Below are 17,556 nucleotides of genomic sequence, written 5' to 3'. Positions count from 1 at the left end.
GTAGTTTTTGCGGGGCCGCGGTGCATGCTGGGACCGGCGCAGTTTCGTTGCCATGGTGCGCGCCGGAAGCGATGGTTCTCGCAGGCCCGGTACGCAGCTGCCCCGTGACACATTTCCGGGCTCCGAGTCAGGTGGGGAGCCGGTGTCACATGATCGCGATCGCAGGAGCCGGAAGTGGAGGCGAAGCCGTCGCCGGTAAATACGGAGCGGGCAGCGGCACGGGCCAGCTTGGCTGGCGGGAGGCGGGACCGGGCCCACGGGAGGGGGCAGCCCGACTCCCCGCCCACGGGCCTCCTGCTCCGGGAGTGTCGGGCCCGGGCCGGCCGAGGCGCCCCGCTGGGGACGGAGGGAGCCCCCGGCCTGGGAGCCGGGCGGAGAGCCCAGCCCAGCCCGCTGTAGGGCCGAGCCAGGGGCTGCTAACCCGGCTGTCCTGGGCCGCACCGGCTAGTGGTCCGCGGCCAAGGCCGAATCCCGGGCGCCCCGGCGGGGGCAGAGCGACTTCCGCTACCTCCGGTGCGATGGGGGCGGCTCTGCTACCCCCAATGGCCACGGCGCTGGGGGCGGGGGGAAGGCCTCGTCCCTTGTCCCCCCCACTGCAGCCTGGGGCTCCGCGGGGCTGCTGAACCGGGGGTTTCCCTGTTGGGTTTTGTGGGGTGCCCCCTCCCGCCCGACCGGCTGGAGAGTCTCCGCGAGTCTTGGCGTCTGTGCCTTGCTAGGCAGGCTGGGTCCCAGCCCTTTGCTGAAGGAATGGATGGGCTTATAGAGAGTCTCCTACCCGGTCTCAGGTAGGAAGTGAAAAGGAGCTTCCTGGTGTCTGAGCTCCGTGGGGATAAAGTAGCGTTTACACCTGACACCACCTGAGTGGGGCGGGTCCCCTTCGAGAGCTTTAGTCTGACTAGGGCACAAAGAGGCAGCTTGGCATCAGCATGTTGTACCGATGTCTCAGCCTCATGGCCTCTCCATCTCCTGGAATCTCAGCTGGGTGCTCCTTTCCCTCTCCCCTTGCTGGCTTTCCCTCTGTTTCTCTGTGGTAGGTGGCTCTCTGTCCCACCCCAAAAGCAAATTACCCATCTGTCACCTCACCTGCCACTTGCTTTTCCTTGTTAGTAGGTCTTTTGCCAAATTAGGCTCTGCCATGCTGGTTAGCCCCTTTTCCCAAATATTATGCTTGATCTGTTGCTGAGCTTCATTCCTGGCTCACATTCTATCTGTCTTTGGCCAGGGTAGCATTAGTTGGGAAGGAGTCTCCTGTTACTCTGACCTCGGCTCCTCCTTGAGAGAGCCACAGTCCTAAACAATAGATGATGCTGGTTCAACATGTGCACGAGTGGCTGGTAACTGGCAGCTTTGCAGTTCCTCTGTACCCAGATGGGAGCTGAGCGGGCTGCCTGCCAACTTCCGTCCTTCTTTGAGGCTAAGAGCCAGTGGGCGCCTCTTTTCAGCACTCATATGGCAGTAGACTGGGGGGAGGTAGCAGAAAAACAACTTGTTAACGTCTTTCTCGCTTATGGGCACAATTTAAGAATATACGAATAGCCACACTGGGTCAGACCAATGGTCAGTCTAGCCCAGTATCCTGTCTCTGACAGTATCAGTGTTTCAGGTCATGTACCTTTTAGGGCAGTTGGATCCACCCCTGTATTCCCCTCCTAGCTTCTGGCAGTCAGGGCTTTAGGCTTGCCCCGAGCATGAGGTTGCATTCCTCACCATCTTGGGAAATAGCCATTGATGGACCTTTTGTCCCTGAACTTATCTAGTTCTTTTTTGAACCCTGTTATATTTTCATTGCCAGAGGATGTTGTGATGGCCAAGTTCCAAAGTTAATTGTGTGTTGTGTGCAAAAATACGTTCTCTGGTTTATATTAAACCTGCTGGCTATTATTTTCATTGGGTGACCCCCCAATGAAAATAATAGGTTTTTCTATTGTGGGAGAGGGTAAATAATACTTCTCTCCTCCCCCCTCCCCCCATTCATGATTTGATAGGGCTGTATCCTATCCCCCTTAGCCATCTCATTTCTAAGCTGAACAGCACTCATCTCTCTAATCCAGGGGTAGGCAACCTATGGCACACGTGCCGAAGGCAGCACACAAGCTGATTTTCAGTGGGACTCACACTGCCTGGGTCCTGGCCACCGGTCCAGGGGACTCTGCATTTTAATTTAATTTTAAGTGAGGCGTCTTAATAAGGTTTTTTAAAATGGTTTACTTTACATACAACAATAGTTTAGTTACATATTATATACTTATAGAAAGAGACCTTCTAAAAGTGTTGAAATGTATTACTGGCATGCGAAACCTTAAATTAGAGTGAATAAATGAAGACTCGGCACACCACTTCTGACAGGCTGCTGACCCCTGCTCTAATCTTTCCTTGTATGGAAACCATTCCATAGCCTTGAACTTCTTTATTGCCCTTCTCTGAACCTTGTCCAGTTCCACTATATCCTTTTTGGGCTGGGGTGACCAGAACTGGGCAGAGTATTTAAGTATTCTAAATCTACAGATAGCTCCATGGCTGCTTCTCAGAGCTTCCACAGGAGTGGAATGAGTCCTGATTCATCTCCTCTGTTTGCAGCGTTGCTGTTCCAAAACCCTGGGGACAGCAATGAAATTGACACAAGGGGGTCAATTTAATTCTGCTGTTCCTTGGGGAAAGTGCTAAGCAGCAAAGGCAGGCGTGGGAGCTGTCTTCTGGGGGTGGAGGGGAGATGCAGCTGGAAGCTGGGGGAGAGGTGGTGCAGCAGATATTCTTTGCCCCTCCCCCGTTGCAGTAGCCAGGCAGCTTTTGAGTTGTGGTGGGGAGAGGGAAGAAGGGGAGTGAGGCCATCCCTCCTGGAAGCCGGTCAAGGTTTCAGGTGTGTGACACTTCATTTACTTCAAAGCCAGAAGCTGATCGATTCCAGCCCTGCAGTATGTTGTACATGTGCCCTGGGCAGGGCCTGTGTATTCTGTGGCCATGGAATTTGTTGCAGGCACCACACCCCGCCCCAGCATGTGCTCCAGAGTCTGACTTCAATTTGCAAACCTCTTTAGCCCCTCTGGCTGTGAAAAGCAATGCCTGTTGTCTGCAGGCTTGGCAAGTCAGCTTGCATCAGTAGCCTTGAGAGTTGTGAACTGTCCCATTCATATCAACAGTTCATTAGCTTTTAAATCTACCAATGGCACGGTGATGTTTGGCTGTTTCACTGTTAATCACTGCAGCAGAAACATGCTCCTTCCAATGTCACTCACTATCTCAGGTGCCAAAAGCCCCCCAGCTTTGCTCTGTCATCTCTGGGCACTTACGTGTTCTCAGTAGAAAGCTTTGGTGCATGTTGAAAATGTAGCGGTGGCATAAAAACTATTGAACTTGGTTACCTCACTAGCTGCATTAATCCAGGTAATGCAATGGAAGAGAGAGGGTCAGGCAGTGCTTACGACTAAGGTGACCAGGTGTCCAGTCAAAAAGGGACCCTGGTGGCTCTGTCACCACTGCACACCGGGCCATTAAAAATCCGGTCGGTGGTGCTAAGGCCGGCTAGTCCCTACCTGTCCTGGGGCACCGTGCTATGCCCCAGAAGCGGCTAGTAGGTCTGGCTCCTAGGTGGGGGGGGCATAGGGCTCTGGGGGCGGTGCCTGTGTGTGAGAGTGGCGCGTGGAGCCTCCTGGCCCCCCTGGCTAGGACCCAGACCTGCTGGCTGCTTTCGGGGCACGGGCAGTGCCAGGACAGGCAGGGAGCCTGCCTTAGCCCTGCTGCTGACCGAGGTAAGCCTGTGCCCCAGCCCTGAGCCCCCCGAAACCCAGAGCACCCTCCTGCACCCCAAACCCCTCATCCCTGGCCCCAGCCCAGAGCCCGCATCCCCAGCCCAGAGCCCATCACCCCGCCCACCCCAGCCCAGAGCCCCCTCCCACACCCTGAACCCCTCAGCCCCACGCCAGAGCCAGCACCCCCTCCTGCATCCCAATCCCCTGCCTAAATCTTCAGCCCCCTCCCACATTCTGAATCCCTCGGCCCCAGCCAGGAGCCCCCTCCTCCACCCCAAACCCCTCATATCCAGCCCCACCCCAGCCAGAGCTCTCACCCCCTCCCACACCCCACCCCAGCCCAGTTGAAAATGAGTGAGGGTGGGGGAGAGCGAGCCACCGAGGGAGGGGGAATGCAGTGAGCAGGGGGTGGGGCCGTGGGGAAGGGGCGGGGCTAGGGTGTTCGGTTTTGTGCAACTAGAAAGTTGGAGAACCCTACTTCCAACACGCCTTCGGGGCTAGAAGACCTGGGTTCCATTGTCCGCTCTGCTGCGGCCTTCCTGTGTGACCTTCTTAGCCACGTAGGCCTTGTCCACACGTGAGTTGTGTAGCCCTTTAACTGTACTGCTATTGTCAAAGCAGTACATCCCCTCGGAACGTGCATGCAGGTAGATCTGTATAAAGGTGCTTTATAGCAGCAGAGCTATTCTGTGCTCAGATGCTGCAGTAAGGGGGGGCCGGGCCTGGAAGTGTCTAGGACAGAAAGATACGTGTGGATTGACTTCTTCACCTCCTGTGTAATTCCATGCAAGTCCTCATTCTGAATGTGCTGGGAGCTGCTGCAGAAAGTCCACCTACTGCAGCAGAGCGCTGCTGAGAGCAGGCAGTGTTGCTGCGGGCAGCCTTCTTGCTAAACTGAAGCTAGGTATTCAATGCCAAATGCAGTGGCCTGTGAGCAGGCGTTAGTTACGCATGCGCTTTATGCAGAGTAGCTTGAATGGGGTACAGGGGCCAAAGCCTAGGTCACAAGTGAGGGCCAGTTGGTTCCCAGTCTTGTACATCCCAACCAGCTCATAACTTGGTGGCGTTAGGGGTCTGCAGAGGGTTTGGACCTGGGATGAGATGCTGACTTAAGGAGACATATTTCTATTATCTAATCCTCTGCTCTGCACAACCACTAAATATCCCATGATGATCTCGGGGGGAATGGATGTTTGTCCTTGGCCAAAATGACCCCTCAGTTCTGTTGTGGTGTGCCGCGCCGCCTGGATGCTGCTTCCACCCCAGAGGTGGCTGTATTTTGGTGGTGCTCTGTGAATGTAGCTTGTGAAGTGCATTGGGATCTGTCAGAGTGAGCTACAGACATAAAATGCTGTCGTAGTGTTATCCGTCTGTTTCCTAACTGTGCAAGTGTTGCTGCTTGTGTTGGTCATATGGGACTATTTATAAAGACTTCTGGATAACCCAGGGTAGTTTCCACTTGCCTGAGCCATGCTGCAGAACTGTCAATGAGGACAGGAGACCCATGGCCCACAGAAAGAGCCTGCTCTGAATCCCAGTCTTCAGGACTCATTAGGGAGGGGCCATCCAGTGGGAATCTCATCTGGCGGGGCTTGGGATCCAGCCAGTCGAGATCTTAACAGTGAGCCTGGACCTACGCGGAGGCCACCTTCTGGAACTAAACCCTAATGAGAGAGACCTGGGCTGTCCTTGAGGGCTCCCGACACTCTCCCATGTGATGCCTGGCCCCTCATTTCCTCTGTAGTAACCTAGAATCATAGATGCATGCATAGGACCGGAAGGGAGCTTGAGAGGTCATCTAGTCCAGTCCCCTGCACTCAAGGCAGGACTATGTAATAACTAGACCAGAGGTTCTCAAACTGGTCTGCGGATAGTTCCCTCTAAGGAGTGCCTGGGCAGCTGCACACGAGAGAATGAAGGGCCACCCACCTAACTAGTGGAGCCGAGCAGGCGTGGCTGCACTAATTAGGTGCCTGGACCCTGGAGAAGATGCACTTGTAAGGTGAGGTGGTGGCCTTGGGGGAAATAGGGCGTAGGTGGGAGAGGGCACTGGGGTGAGAAGAAAGGAGTGGGGGGAATTTGGGACGTGCAGGGCTGCGGCAGCCAGAGAAAGAGGTGACTTTCCCAGCTCCAGGCCTGTGGCTGCTGTGGAAAGATGGCCCTTCTTCCCAGCCCCAGCTCAGGGGCTGCTGCGGTGGGGAAGAGAGGGAGAGTCCCCCCCCCCTCCTGCCCAGCCCCAGCTCGAGGGCTGCTGTGGTGGGGGAGAGAGGGAGAGACCGACCCCCCCCCCTCCTTCCCAGCCCCAGCTCGGGGGCTGCTGCGACGGGGGAGAGAGGGCACATCCATCACATTAGAAAAGCAAGACTACTGATATTAAAATGAGTTGTGTGCTTTTGTTTGTAGAACAAAAAAAGTTAATAAGTTTTTTTTATATAGCGCTTTTATCCAAAGCACTTTTCAGTAGTTAGCTAACAGTACAAACAACGTTTGGAAAGATCATTAAGTCGTCCGCTGAGACCCTCAGCAATTTTCAAGTGGTCCGCAAAAAAAAGTTTGAGACCCACTGAACTAGACCATTCCTGACAAGTGTTTGTCGTGTTAATCTTGTTTCCGTGGGGGCTTTCCTAAAGGATCCTCATGCTGTTTAGTCACATACACTAGTCACGAACCGGCCAAATGCAGCCAGCATCCCTGTTCAGTGTGTGGGGCAGAAAGTGAAGGCAACTGTATCCTCTTAGCCCTGGGGGACACCTCTCTCCCTGTGCCATGCTGTCAGAGTTTGAGTTTGATCACCTGTCATCACAGGAGGGGCCTGCGGGCTGAGCAAGCTCTGTACTTTGGAACGCTCTTCCTGAAAGGTCTGAACTAGCCTGAGTTTATTGCCCTTCCTGTGCCAGGCACTTTGCAAACCCCAGCTGCTGTGGGCATTGGCCACGGGCTGAGGGGCGTGGAGGCTGGGGGTAAGCAGCCTGTCACGTGATTGGTGAAGTCTGAGGCAGGGGAAGAGCTGCTGCTTTGGCTGGATCTCCATTTATTCCGTGTTTAAAAGTCAAGGGCAGGCCGAGCTTTGGACAGGAGCCCTGTGCGGGATGTACGAGACCGGAATGAAAAACGACCAGTCGAATGACCCCGAGGGTGCTTATGGCAGCAGAACGTGGCTCTTGAGTGGTCGTGCAGGGCAGAGGGTAGATGAGGAGACACATTTCTATTAAGTCAGCATCTCCGTTCAGACTGGCGTGACCTCCTGCTGTCCCAGCTCCCAACCCCTGCCCAGACCGAAACAAAGGTGCCAGGGGCTCTCTAATGATCCCTGTTGGATTAATTTAGATGGAATAAATGGGCCAAAGGTGTGAACATAACCCTGCCATTGCCCAATAAAAAACAGTGCTAAACAAGGTATATAGAAATCTCGTGCCCTGGCCAACAGGTTTTAACCTTTTATTAAAGAAAGAAAAGAAGGAAACCCAGTTAAGGCCCTGGGAATGTCAAGTATGAACTAAGGCTTCCATCTGAACAATGTCCCTTGTTTCTGTACGCTGGAGAGAAAACCCGCTTCCTGGGTCTCTTAGATGGCGTCAAAGACGGCAGTCCTGCCCTGGGGGGGGGGGGGGGGGGGGGAAGAGAGGCTAGCTGGACTGGAGCTGCTGCTATAGTCCAATCCCGTTTCATCCCAGGGGGTGGTTGGGATTTCCTGGAGCTGGTCGGGGTGGCCATGTTATCTGGGTCCCCCTCTCTGGTCCGGGCTGGTCAGGACCTGTCTCAGGATTAGGATGACGAATGCCCAGGAACCCAGGAGATGGTGGGAGTGCCAGCCATGATGGTGAAGCTCACTTCAGTAGCTGCTGTCTGTGCTTCTCTCTGTTCTATCGAGGACTCAGAAAAGGAGTGGGGTGTGGCATAGCCCATCCCCTTATTATTTGTCCAGCAATTAATCCTGATATCTGACACCCCAATGTTTGTCCATAAATTTCTCAGTATCTTCTGTTTTTACCAACCATGTTTTCAGCCTAGTGCTTGAATTATGTGGCTCTTTGTGGGGACTTGTTTACTCTCTTTGGCTCTCTTCCACTTCTTTATTACGTTCTTTATGGAAAATAAGTGGACCTACTTTGCATGGTAAATTCCTGAACAGGCAGAAGTTAGAGACCAATTCTCACAACACCTGTAGAAGATGGCCGTACCCAGGCAGCAACGTTGCTCCCCCAATACCACATGAAGGGGGTAGTTCACTGCTGGTCCATTGTTGAATCCCCGACCCACCGGGGTCTCCTGTCCTGGCAGTGACAGGATCCCTGGAGATCCCAGCCCCGAGGTAGCCTGGCTGTAGCATGGAGCTGTACTAAGGTGTTGTGTCTGTTTTCCAGTCCCATGGTGATGACATGGCATCTGCTAGCTCCAGCAGGGCCACGGCAGGGCTGGCCTGTGAGAAGTCCCAGCTCACTGTGAAAGGTGAGTAGAGCTGCAGTGGGCGCCCCGGGGGTTGGGAGATGGGGAAGCAGGCACTCTGGCTAGGCCAGAAGCTTCTGGTCCTGCTGGGGAATGTGGATTTTCAAGTGTGGCTTGTCTTGTCCTAACTTCCTTCTCCAGCAGCCCAGGCAGCCTGCCAGCTTCAGACAAGCAGCGCCTGTCAGTGACCACCTGCTCCCCGGGGAAGGGAGATTGCCCTAGTCCTGGACTCCTGAGCCTGTGGCTGGGGGGGAGTAATTGTTGAGTGAAGGCTGCTATTGCACCAGTCCAGCCAGAGACTGGGTGTGCCCAGGAGAATGCAGGGTGTCCTGCTGTCTGGAGCAGCCCATGACTGTGAGCGCCTACCTCTGGGGAGACTGTCAAAAACAGGACAGACACCCTGTCACAGGGCGCTCCACTCACTGCTGGGCTGGTGCCTCCTCCTGGCCACTCTGGGGTTAGCTCTTGAGGTCAACACCCCAGTCTGCGGTTTGCACACCGTCACTCCAACTGCGGTCTGCAGTTCCTCCGGCTCCAGGACCCTCAGTGTTGTCTTTGTGACTTAGCCCTCTGGCTAGGTGACTGTGTTCCCCCTTCCGGGGTTCAGTCCATCAGCACTGCTAGGCAGTCTGCCCTGTCACTGCCCCAGTGCCACTTTCGCAGCAGCTGATAGGGGAACCCGGACCTGCCCTCATCTCTGGGTTCTAGTTCCTCCAGTCAGCAGTTCTGGGCTCATCTCTCTGCCTTCCCTGGACTGTTTCCTATCTCTCTGGTTCCCCTTCTCTCTCTGGGTGTGGCAGCTCCCAGAACCCTCTTCTCAGGAGTGGCTGCTGCCTGCCTTCCTGAAGCCTTCCCAACTGCCCCCAAACACTCTTCCCTCTTCCCAGGGAGTGACTGCCCTTTCTCCGCAGCCCAGTCTGTAGCCCACTACCTGGCTTTACAGGCCCTGCCTGTTCCTGCACCCATGAGCCTCTCTAATTAGCTGCCTCCAGCCTAAAGCTCCCCTGTTTGCAGCCTCATTAGCTGACTGGGCCCACCTGGCCCACTCAGCTGTTGCCGGGCTAGTGTGGGGTGGTGTGTTCTGTAAGTAGGTGTCACCAAGCCAGTAACCAATGTGAACTTCTGAATCCTTGTAAGTCTTACCACGGAGAGACAGGAGCTGGCATCTGGCCCGTCAGCGTCACTCATGGACTTCACCCCAATCGGCCAGTGCAGCAGAGTGCAGATTAAAAGATGTGTTCTTCCTGGTGCTTCCCCCTGGGTCGGGGATTGGCAGCCTCGTAGCCCCAGACATGAGGAGAGTCGGGGGAGGAAGGATGGGGTCTTTCTGCGGGCAGAGGCAGAGCCAGGGAGGCTGTCTCTTGGAGGGTGCATTCCCTATTGTCAAACCTTCAGCCTCTTGGGGCTTCCTCTGAAACTGGTGCTGGTGAATGGTGCCAGGCTGGAAGGTCTCCCTGCATGTCCAGGCAATGTGAGCCTTGGGGGCTGGCTGGCTGTCTGCCCAACTTTCCCCTTCTCCCTCTGTCCCGGGGCCGTCACCAGTGGATGCCTTGGTCTCCTTGGCTTTAGGGGAGGTGGAGTGTGTGCAGAACTCTGTTAAGGCCACCAGGGGGCTCCAGATACCTGGAACTGCTTCCCTGACTTCTGTCTACACTTCTTTTCACACGGCTCCTGTTTTTTATTCCCTTTTTAGGGTGCCCTTCAGGGTGGGGGGATTTCTCGGTCCCAGGCTGGGGGGCCTTGCCTTTCCCGGGTCTCCAGGACATGTCTCCCTGTCTGGCCCATGAGACCCGGCTGCCAGTAGTAAACCTTGGGCCCTGGTTTCTTGGGCTGGCGGCTGCTGTGTGGCATCTGGGCCTCTCTGGGTGGGGACAACTTGCATATTGCCTACAGCTGCGTGACTCTCTGCCTCTTTCTCTTCTGCCTAGTTGTGTCAGTGAAACCCAAGGTGCACAGCCGCCAGTCCCGGATCAACTCCTACGTGGAGGTGATGGTGGATGGACTTCCCAGTGAGACCAAGAAGACAGGGAAGCGGATTGGGAGCTCTGAACTGCTCTGGAATGAGATCCTCATCGTGTAAGAACCCCTGGGGACTCCAGGGGGTTGGGGCTAATGCAGGCACCCCAGAGCTGGCACCAAGCTCCCTACTTCTGCACTGGGTCATGCTGCGTAAGGAAGCCTGGAACGTTTGCCACTGGCTGGCTGGAAGGAGCTTAGGGTGCACGCTCAGGTGTGCATGTGCTGTGCTGGATGGAGAAGCTAGTGGGGGCCTGGGTGTCCCAAGGGCCTTGCCCTGGCCTCTTCTCTGCCCTCTGTGCCTGGCATGCCTGGTCCTGCTCTGCTAGCTTGGCATCAGAGAAGCAGGTGGGGAGATGACAGCCCTCCTCTTGGTTTGCCTTCCAGGAACGTCACAGCTCAAAGCCACCTGGATCTGAAGGTCTGGAGCTGCCACACCCTGAGGAACGAGCTGCTAGGAACAGCTTCCATCAGCCTGTGTAACATCCTGAAGAAGAATGGTGGGAAAAGTACGTATGAGTGGAAGCTACTCTGGGGCCCGGACGCCTGGCCTGGCCTTTGCTTTCTTCCTGAGCCTCATTTCCCTGTCTGGAGAAAGCAGGGAGCGGCTTGTCATGGGGGTTGGGGCCTCCTCAGCTGCTGGCATCGGGCAGCGGCACCTGCCTCCCCATGGTGCTACCATCTCACCAGCCAGATCTAGCTGTTCCTGAGCTCACTCTACCTCGAACCTCCAGCGTGGTCCTGCAGGATTTCCTGCCTCGGTAGGTGTGTGCCATGGAGAAGGGGTAGCTCAATCCCTTGCCCCGGGAGAGAACAAGGCATCCTTGTGTGAGGCTGGGCGGGCCTGTCGGGCGCTCGGGGCCGGTGTGTGATGGAAGCCATACCTTAATTGGCCAGGGTGCCACTGCCGGCAGGAAACACAAACTTCACAGCTATTTGCTGCCATTTGTGGTCACCCGAGTGTGGCCCGTGGTGGTGGCGGCTGCATAAAGACCTCCATTCAGGACCTGGGCTGGGCTAGCGGCTGCGTGGGGCAGGAGAAGGTTTGCTCTGTCTCTTCCAAGCAAAGCTCTCAGCCTCTCTCGAAGGACAAACCTTGCATTGAGAGCCGAGAGGGGCCTCCTCTCCCCCGAGGGAGACGGCACTTAGCCAGACTCTCCCTCATGCCAGGGGTTAGGCTGAGTCGCTCCTGGGCATTGCCAGCGGTGAGTGTCCCCAGCACACTCCCTGGGCAGTGTTGCCAGGACCAGGCCCATGTACTCTGGATGGGGTGGGAAGAATCACCAGGGGCTTTGTGGGGACTCTCTGACACGCCGGATGCCCGTGTCCCTGTCCCCCATGCATGGAGCTGGACAGTGCTGCTGTGCTGCGTGTGTTGGAGATGGCGGCTTGGTCTGGATCTCAGCCTGGCAGGCCCACGGTCCCCAGCTGCCCGTTCGGCGACCAGCCAAGTGCCATGCCTGTTCTCCTGGAGGTGCTGTCTGCTCCCGCCCTACCTGTGCGCGCCCCGTTGCAGGGGCACAATCAGCCCTTTCAGTGGGCTGTGTCCCCAGGGGGCCGTGTGGAAAATGAATGGAAAAGGCAACTGGCTGTTTTTGCTCATACTGAAAAAAGTGTCCGATTTTGTTCCCCCCCGACCTAGTGGGCTGTGAGGGGAGGAATCTTAAAGCTACAGCGCACAGCTGTGTCTGCAAGGGGCTGCCTGGGAGCTGGAAGGTGCTCCTCTGAACACTGGCCCAGAATGGAGGGCTCCAGGGCTCTCCCCCTGCAAGTGTGGCTTCCCTGGGCTGAGGTTCCCTGGGAGTGCAGGGCCTTTGGAGAGGGTCCAGGAGTGAGGAGTGGGTGGGGACAAGGCGGATCCAGTGCAGAGTGGAATAGTGGCCACGGGGCTGCCCCTGGGTCTGGGCACTGAGAGCCCTGCACCAAGTGGAGTTACTCTGGCTGTTTGGCGTGGGGCCCAGGGTCAGCAGGCGTCTGTATATGAGGGTGGGGATCTGAGCTGGTCACACTTTCCTCCCACAGCCTTCCTACGCGGTGACCTATGCTCCCGGCCCAGTCAGTCCCGCTGGTGTTCCCTAGCCGTCTGACACAGCCCGGGCCAGGGGTTGCTGTCCTAAGCCCAGCCCACAAACCAGCCTCCCCCCAGTGGAGGTGCTGAAAGGACACTCCGCTTGCTGCCACTTGTGCAGATCTTCACAGAACAACCCTCCTGGTCCTTCCCTATGTGTCTAGGTTAGCAGCGAAATAGTGAACTTTATTGCCATTTCAATGATCATTATTAGGCTTCAGAGTCAACACACCTCTGAGATGATTCGGGGCCCTTCACTCCTCTCCAGGCTGTCCTATCTGTCTGTCTGCAGACTTAGGCAGACATCTGTGATAGTCACCATGTGGGTGCAAAGCTTTGCCAAGACTTTTTATAAGTTACTGATACATACTTACAACCTTAACTGTGTCTTAAAGTCTTTGGCTGGGTGTTTCCATCGTTTTTATTAGCTGTCAAGGACAAATGTTGGTCCCCCAGCTATGTATTCTCCAGCAGTATGTCAGCGTCATTCCCCCTCAACAAAGGGCATGGCAGCATGTTTAGGTCTCCTGCGTGCTGGGACTGTGCCCAAGCTCCCTCTGTCCCTCCAGATGAGTGCTGTGAGCTTCAGAAACTGTAGGAAGAAACGGGCTTGTGTCTTTGGCAAAGAACCCGCCGGGCCTCGGCTTTCAGGCCTGGCAAATGGAATCCATTTGGCGCTAACAGACCAGGCTGTGTGAGAAATGAACTTCCAAAATGGGTTCCTTTTCCAAAAACCTCATTTTTCAAACATGCTTCTCTCCCGACTGCCTTGGCAGGTTCCTCTGCAACGCTCGGCACGGCCTCTCCTCTGGCACGGCACGGCTGCGCCGCAGCAGCCGGGGGGACAGAGTGCCAGGGAAAAAGGGCCTAGTCATAGAAAACAAGTTGCAGCCTTCTGTGGAGCTGCTCCCAAGGGACCTTTAAAACAGCTAATTTACTACGGCCTAGCCCCCTGCCCCAGGCCTCTGCCGCTGTGCTGGAGAAGAGGCTCTTTGTTCTGATGCTGTGGGGACTCGAAGGTGCTCTGCTGGTGCTGGGCAGGAGGAATGTCCCCGGGTGGCCTCGCTTTGGAGGCTTCATGGAAGCCGATATGGGGCCATGCCGCCCCCCGCCCTTGTGTTTGTACAATTCACTGAGCTGCGGACAGCAGGGCAGGCCCTGGAGTGACTCGAACGTGTGAGGCTGCAGCCTACAAATGAAAGCTCTTGTTTTTATTGCTTGCTGCTCAGGTTGCAAGTTACATCAACAGGCTCCTGTTTCTTGAGTGGCACCATCTGCCAGGGTTTTACAGCTCCTGCAAAGCGCGCTCTTTGCTTTCCGTTCTGCACCTCAGGCAGAACCGCTGGAGCCACAACCTCAAGGAATTCTTTCAGGAAGCCAGCAACAAACCCCCAGGCCTCTGGGAAGTTGCAGTCGACCCCTCCTCATGAATGTGCTGTCAAAGGAGCTCGCTGAAGCAAAGGCTCTTTTAGCAGAGAATCATAAAAGCAAATCTGTAGCCTGCCTGAAATGAATGTTAAACAAGTCGGCTCTGTCAGCGCCTGTACAATAACTTTGTAAACGCTGCTGTGCCAAACCAGAATGCCCCAATGAAGGCCTTCGCTGAGATTGCTTTGCGTTTCCTCACAATTCACTCCTGTTCCGCTCATGCTGCAGAGCTAATGGCCAGTGGGACTAGGCTGATATGCAGCTAACCCTGCTCCTCGGTGCACACCCTGGGCAGGGCCCAATTCGCTCTCCTGCATGAAAGGCCCTGCTCCCATCTCTCTGCCTGTGGGCTGCAAAGTGAAGGGGTGCCGGAGGGCCAAGTGCTGCCACTCTGGTATTGGCCCTTCAGTCCCCCGTTCCTCTGTCATGCACACGGCTGTTCAGCAGGTAACCAGCTGCATCTTCTGAGGATGAGACGTAGGGGCTGGGTGCTTTACCTTTTGCTGCAGTGTTTTAGGAGGAAGGATGCAGGGCTCGTGGAGGATGGCCTCAGGCCATGTCTATGCGGCAGTTAAAACCCTGTTGCCGGCCCAGGCAAGGGGCTGTTTAACTGAAGTGTAGACGTTTGAGCTTGGGCTGGAGCCTGGGGTCTAGGACCCTGCCAGGTTTCTAGAGCTGCAGCCTGAGCCCGAGTGTCAATTAAACAGCCCATTAGTCCCAGGAAGCTGTCTGGGCAACCACAGACTTCAGGCCTGTTGTGACTTCAGATCTCACCTGGTCTCCATGGCCCAACTTTGTCCCTGACTCTCACGATTCCTGCTCCCCGATTGCCATCCTCTACGCATGGCTCCTCCCCCACCTGTGCCAGGTCTCTTACACTTGGCTAGTGCACACCGTTGTCGTTATCTGCTGTCCCTTGCCATCGCTGCCTGCACTTGCACACATGGGGCCAAGGCATTTTCAGGGCTGGGCCCTTGGCCTTGGGGGTTCTCCCTTTGGCCTGACAGAGGCTGAGTTAATTGCCCCTCAGAGTGCCGTGTGTGTAAAGCCCAGGTGTGAGGCTTTCTCGGTGGTCTAAGGCAGCGGTACTCAGACCTCCATGGTTCAGGAGCCAAATTAGCGATCGGCATTACCCAAAAGAGCCATGGTCGGGTGAATTCATTGTGTCATTTAGTGTCCGACTATAGGTTTAAACAGTCGGCCGGGGAGATATTTAGAGTTTATGTATATTATTCTCACAGCAAAATGACTGACCAAGAGTTGTTGTTTTACCAACTACAATTGGTTAATAACCTAGTAAAAGCCTCCTGGTTGGTTAATAACTTGGATGGGTTAATACAGGGTGGCCAACCGGTGGCACCAGAGCCACATGCGGCTCTTCAGAACTAACTTGCGGCTCCTTGTACAGGCCCCGACTCCGGGGCTGGAGCTACAGACGCCAACTTCCCAATGTGCCGGGGGAGGGGGGTGCTCACTGCTCAACCCCTGACTCTGCTACAGGCCCTGCCCCTACTTCACCCCTTCCTCCAAGGGCCCCACTCCTTCCTGCCCCCTTCCCTGAGCCTGCCACAGCTCGCTCCTTCCCCTCCCCCAAGGAGGCATGGGGAAGGAGGGAGAGGTGCTGATCAGCGGGGCTGCTGGCAGGCGGGGCGGAGCTGATGGGGGGCTGCTGACGTGTTACTGTGGCTCTCGGCCGTGTACGTAGGTAAATTCTGGCCCTTCTCAGGTGCAGGGTGGCCACCCCAGGTTAATAATTCAATCACAGGGTTTTAATATCATGCTGTGAAGAGCCGCAGGAGACCCATTCAAGAGCCGCTTGCGGTGTGTGAGCCTCAGTCCCTGGTCTAAGGGATTTAGACCCATTTTCCATTTGCCGGGCTTTCCCTGAGAGGAGGCGGCTGGGTCCGGTTTGATTACACCGGAATTGTTTTAGTTGACGTAGGTCTGAGCTCGCAATGGCAGTGTGATAAGCACAGTTGAAGATGAGTAAATGGGCAGGAAACCCATGTATTGGAGGCTCCTGTCGGAAGGTCTCTGTCTACATGCGGGTTGGACTAAGCCACCTTCCCTGTGGAGAACAGGCCTCCAGTAGGAGCCAATCCCGCCCCAGCCCTGGTGGAAAGTTTTGTGATGCTCACGCCAATGAGCTGCGTCAGATGTGTGCAGTGACCAGAGCTCCCTCTGGGTGTGGGCTCAACGCTGGAGCCTTTATCACACTTGTTGCTACCAGCCTTACTTCTTGGAACTGTAAATCCCCTTAATGGGCTGGGAGGGAATTGCCAGCCAGCCCTCACTAAATGGGAGTGCTGATGCTGTGTGCAAGGCACTGGGAGCAGCTGAACTGAGACCTTATTCAGGACCTAATCACCCCTGGCCTCCTCCCAAAATACTAATAACCCCTCTGACATGCTGCTGCTTGCTGGGACACAGGCTGCCTTTGTGCTCACCCTTTGAGGGGACCCTCTGTTGGTGCAGCAGCGAGGTCCCTTTGTGCGTCCCGTGTGCCGAACGGGGACAGGGAATGGAAGGTTCGACTAGTGTTTATTTTCTTAAAAAAAAAAAAAAAAAGCTGGGGTGGAGGCAAGGAAGAGGAGGAGGCCGGCTGGGAGGTTCACATCCTCCAGTTGGAGACACCTTGTCTTTGCTACTTGACTAACTTCCCCCTTACGCTGAGACAGCCTTCACAATGAGGGCTTGTGTAGCCCGCAGAGCAGCGTGCGCTTTGCTGCTAGCCGCTCACAAGGAGCGAGCCTGGAGCGTGCGGGGCAGGCTTTCTCCACAGCTTGAGGGAAGCAGAGTTCTTATGGCAGGCAGTGACCGGTGAAAAGGGGTTTGCTGCTTTCTGCAGTACCTTCCATCTGAGGATCTCAAAGCACTCTGCATAGGCTAATGAAATGGTCTCCCCTGGGAGGCTCCTTTGTACAGATGGAGAAAGTGACTTGCCCAGAGTCATGCAGGGAGTGTGCAGCAGGGTCAGGAACGGAGCCCAGGGCTCGTGACTCCTAGATCTGTGCTTTACCCACAGGAAGATTTTCTGCTCATACTAAAAGCAAGCAGTTAGGAAGGGATTGTTCTGAGTTGAGAGATGCCAGTTGGCTACATAAAAACTTGAGGTGGTGCGTGCACAAAATTTGAGAGAGCATTACTCATCCTACGGCCCCATAGTGCCTGTCGCCCCCCACTGGCCCCATGGAGCTGAGAGTTACAGAAAGTCTGTGTCAGGATGGTAGGCCAGGAGACTTGCATGCAAATGGGGCCGATCTCAGGACTGGTTGCCTTCAGCACATGGCGTTTGTGGAAGCCTGTGCCATAGCCATGGTGTAAGCAGGGGTCCTGTTACTTCTCGGCCTCAGAAGCGCCCGAATTGTGCATGGCAGAGTGGGTCAGGAGAGGAGGCTGGCTCAGTCTCAGACCAGGCTGGCCTGTTCTCTGCATGGCCCTCATCTGGTCAGACGCAGCTAGAAACCTGGGATTCCTCGGCAGGCGCTGGTTCTGTTGCAAACAGATGTGCTTGGAAAGCCCTGCAAAGCCCAGGCCTCACCCTGCCAGTGGCACTTAGTGGCACCAAATCTCACCCGATGCCCTCGCTGCTCTCCCCTCACCACCTGGCTCTCTCCTCCAGTGGGCCCCCCAGCTTTGATGTCCTCTGCAAATTCCACTACAGCTGCACTGACAATCCCCCAAACACCACCAAGCAGCTGCCCAAGGCGCTGGACCTGAGCATGGCTGGGTGGTGAGAGCATGTCCTCCCCAGGATGGAGAGTGGCTGCTGTTACCATACCTGTGATCGCTTGACTACCATGCGATGCAGCGTTAGTCTCTGGGAAGCTGAAATCCGCCTGGCCTGAGCTC

General features: G+C 55.7%; 1 protein-coding gene across 1 annotated transcript in view; it reads left to right on the top strand.

Annotated features, from left to right (window-relative positions):
* The first annotated feature begins 131 nt into the window (after positions 1 to 131).
* WWP2 (WW domain containing E3 ubiquitin protein ligase 2) overlaps positions 132 to 17,556 on the top strand; it is an 88,060-nt gene continuing 70,635 nt past the window's right edge. Inside the window, exons 1-4 of the mRNA XM_054048801.1 lie at positions 132 to 195; positions 8,111 to 8,195; positions 10,121 to 10,268; positions 10,596 to 10,717. Coding sequence (XP_053904776.1) covers positions 8,126 to 8,195; positions 10,121 to 10,268; positions 10,596 to 10,717 — 340 coding nt within the window. The 5' untranslated portion in view covers positions 132 to 195; positions 8,111 to 8,125. The remainder of the gene's footprint in view (positions 196 to 8,110; positions 8,196 to 10,120; positions 10,269 to 10,595; positions 10,718 to 17,556) is intronic.

The sequence above is a fragment of the Malaclemys terrapin genome, chromosome 14 (assembly GCF_027887155.1).
Source record: "Malaclemys terrapin pileata isolate rMalTer1 chromosome 14, rMalTer1.hap1, whole genome shotgun sequence".
NCBI lineage: Eukaryota > Metazoa > Chordata > Testudines > Emydidae > Malaclemys > Malaclemys terrapin.
This window is presented reverse-complemented; position numbering and strand designations above follow the sequence as displayed.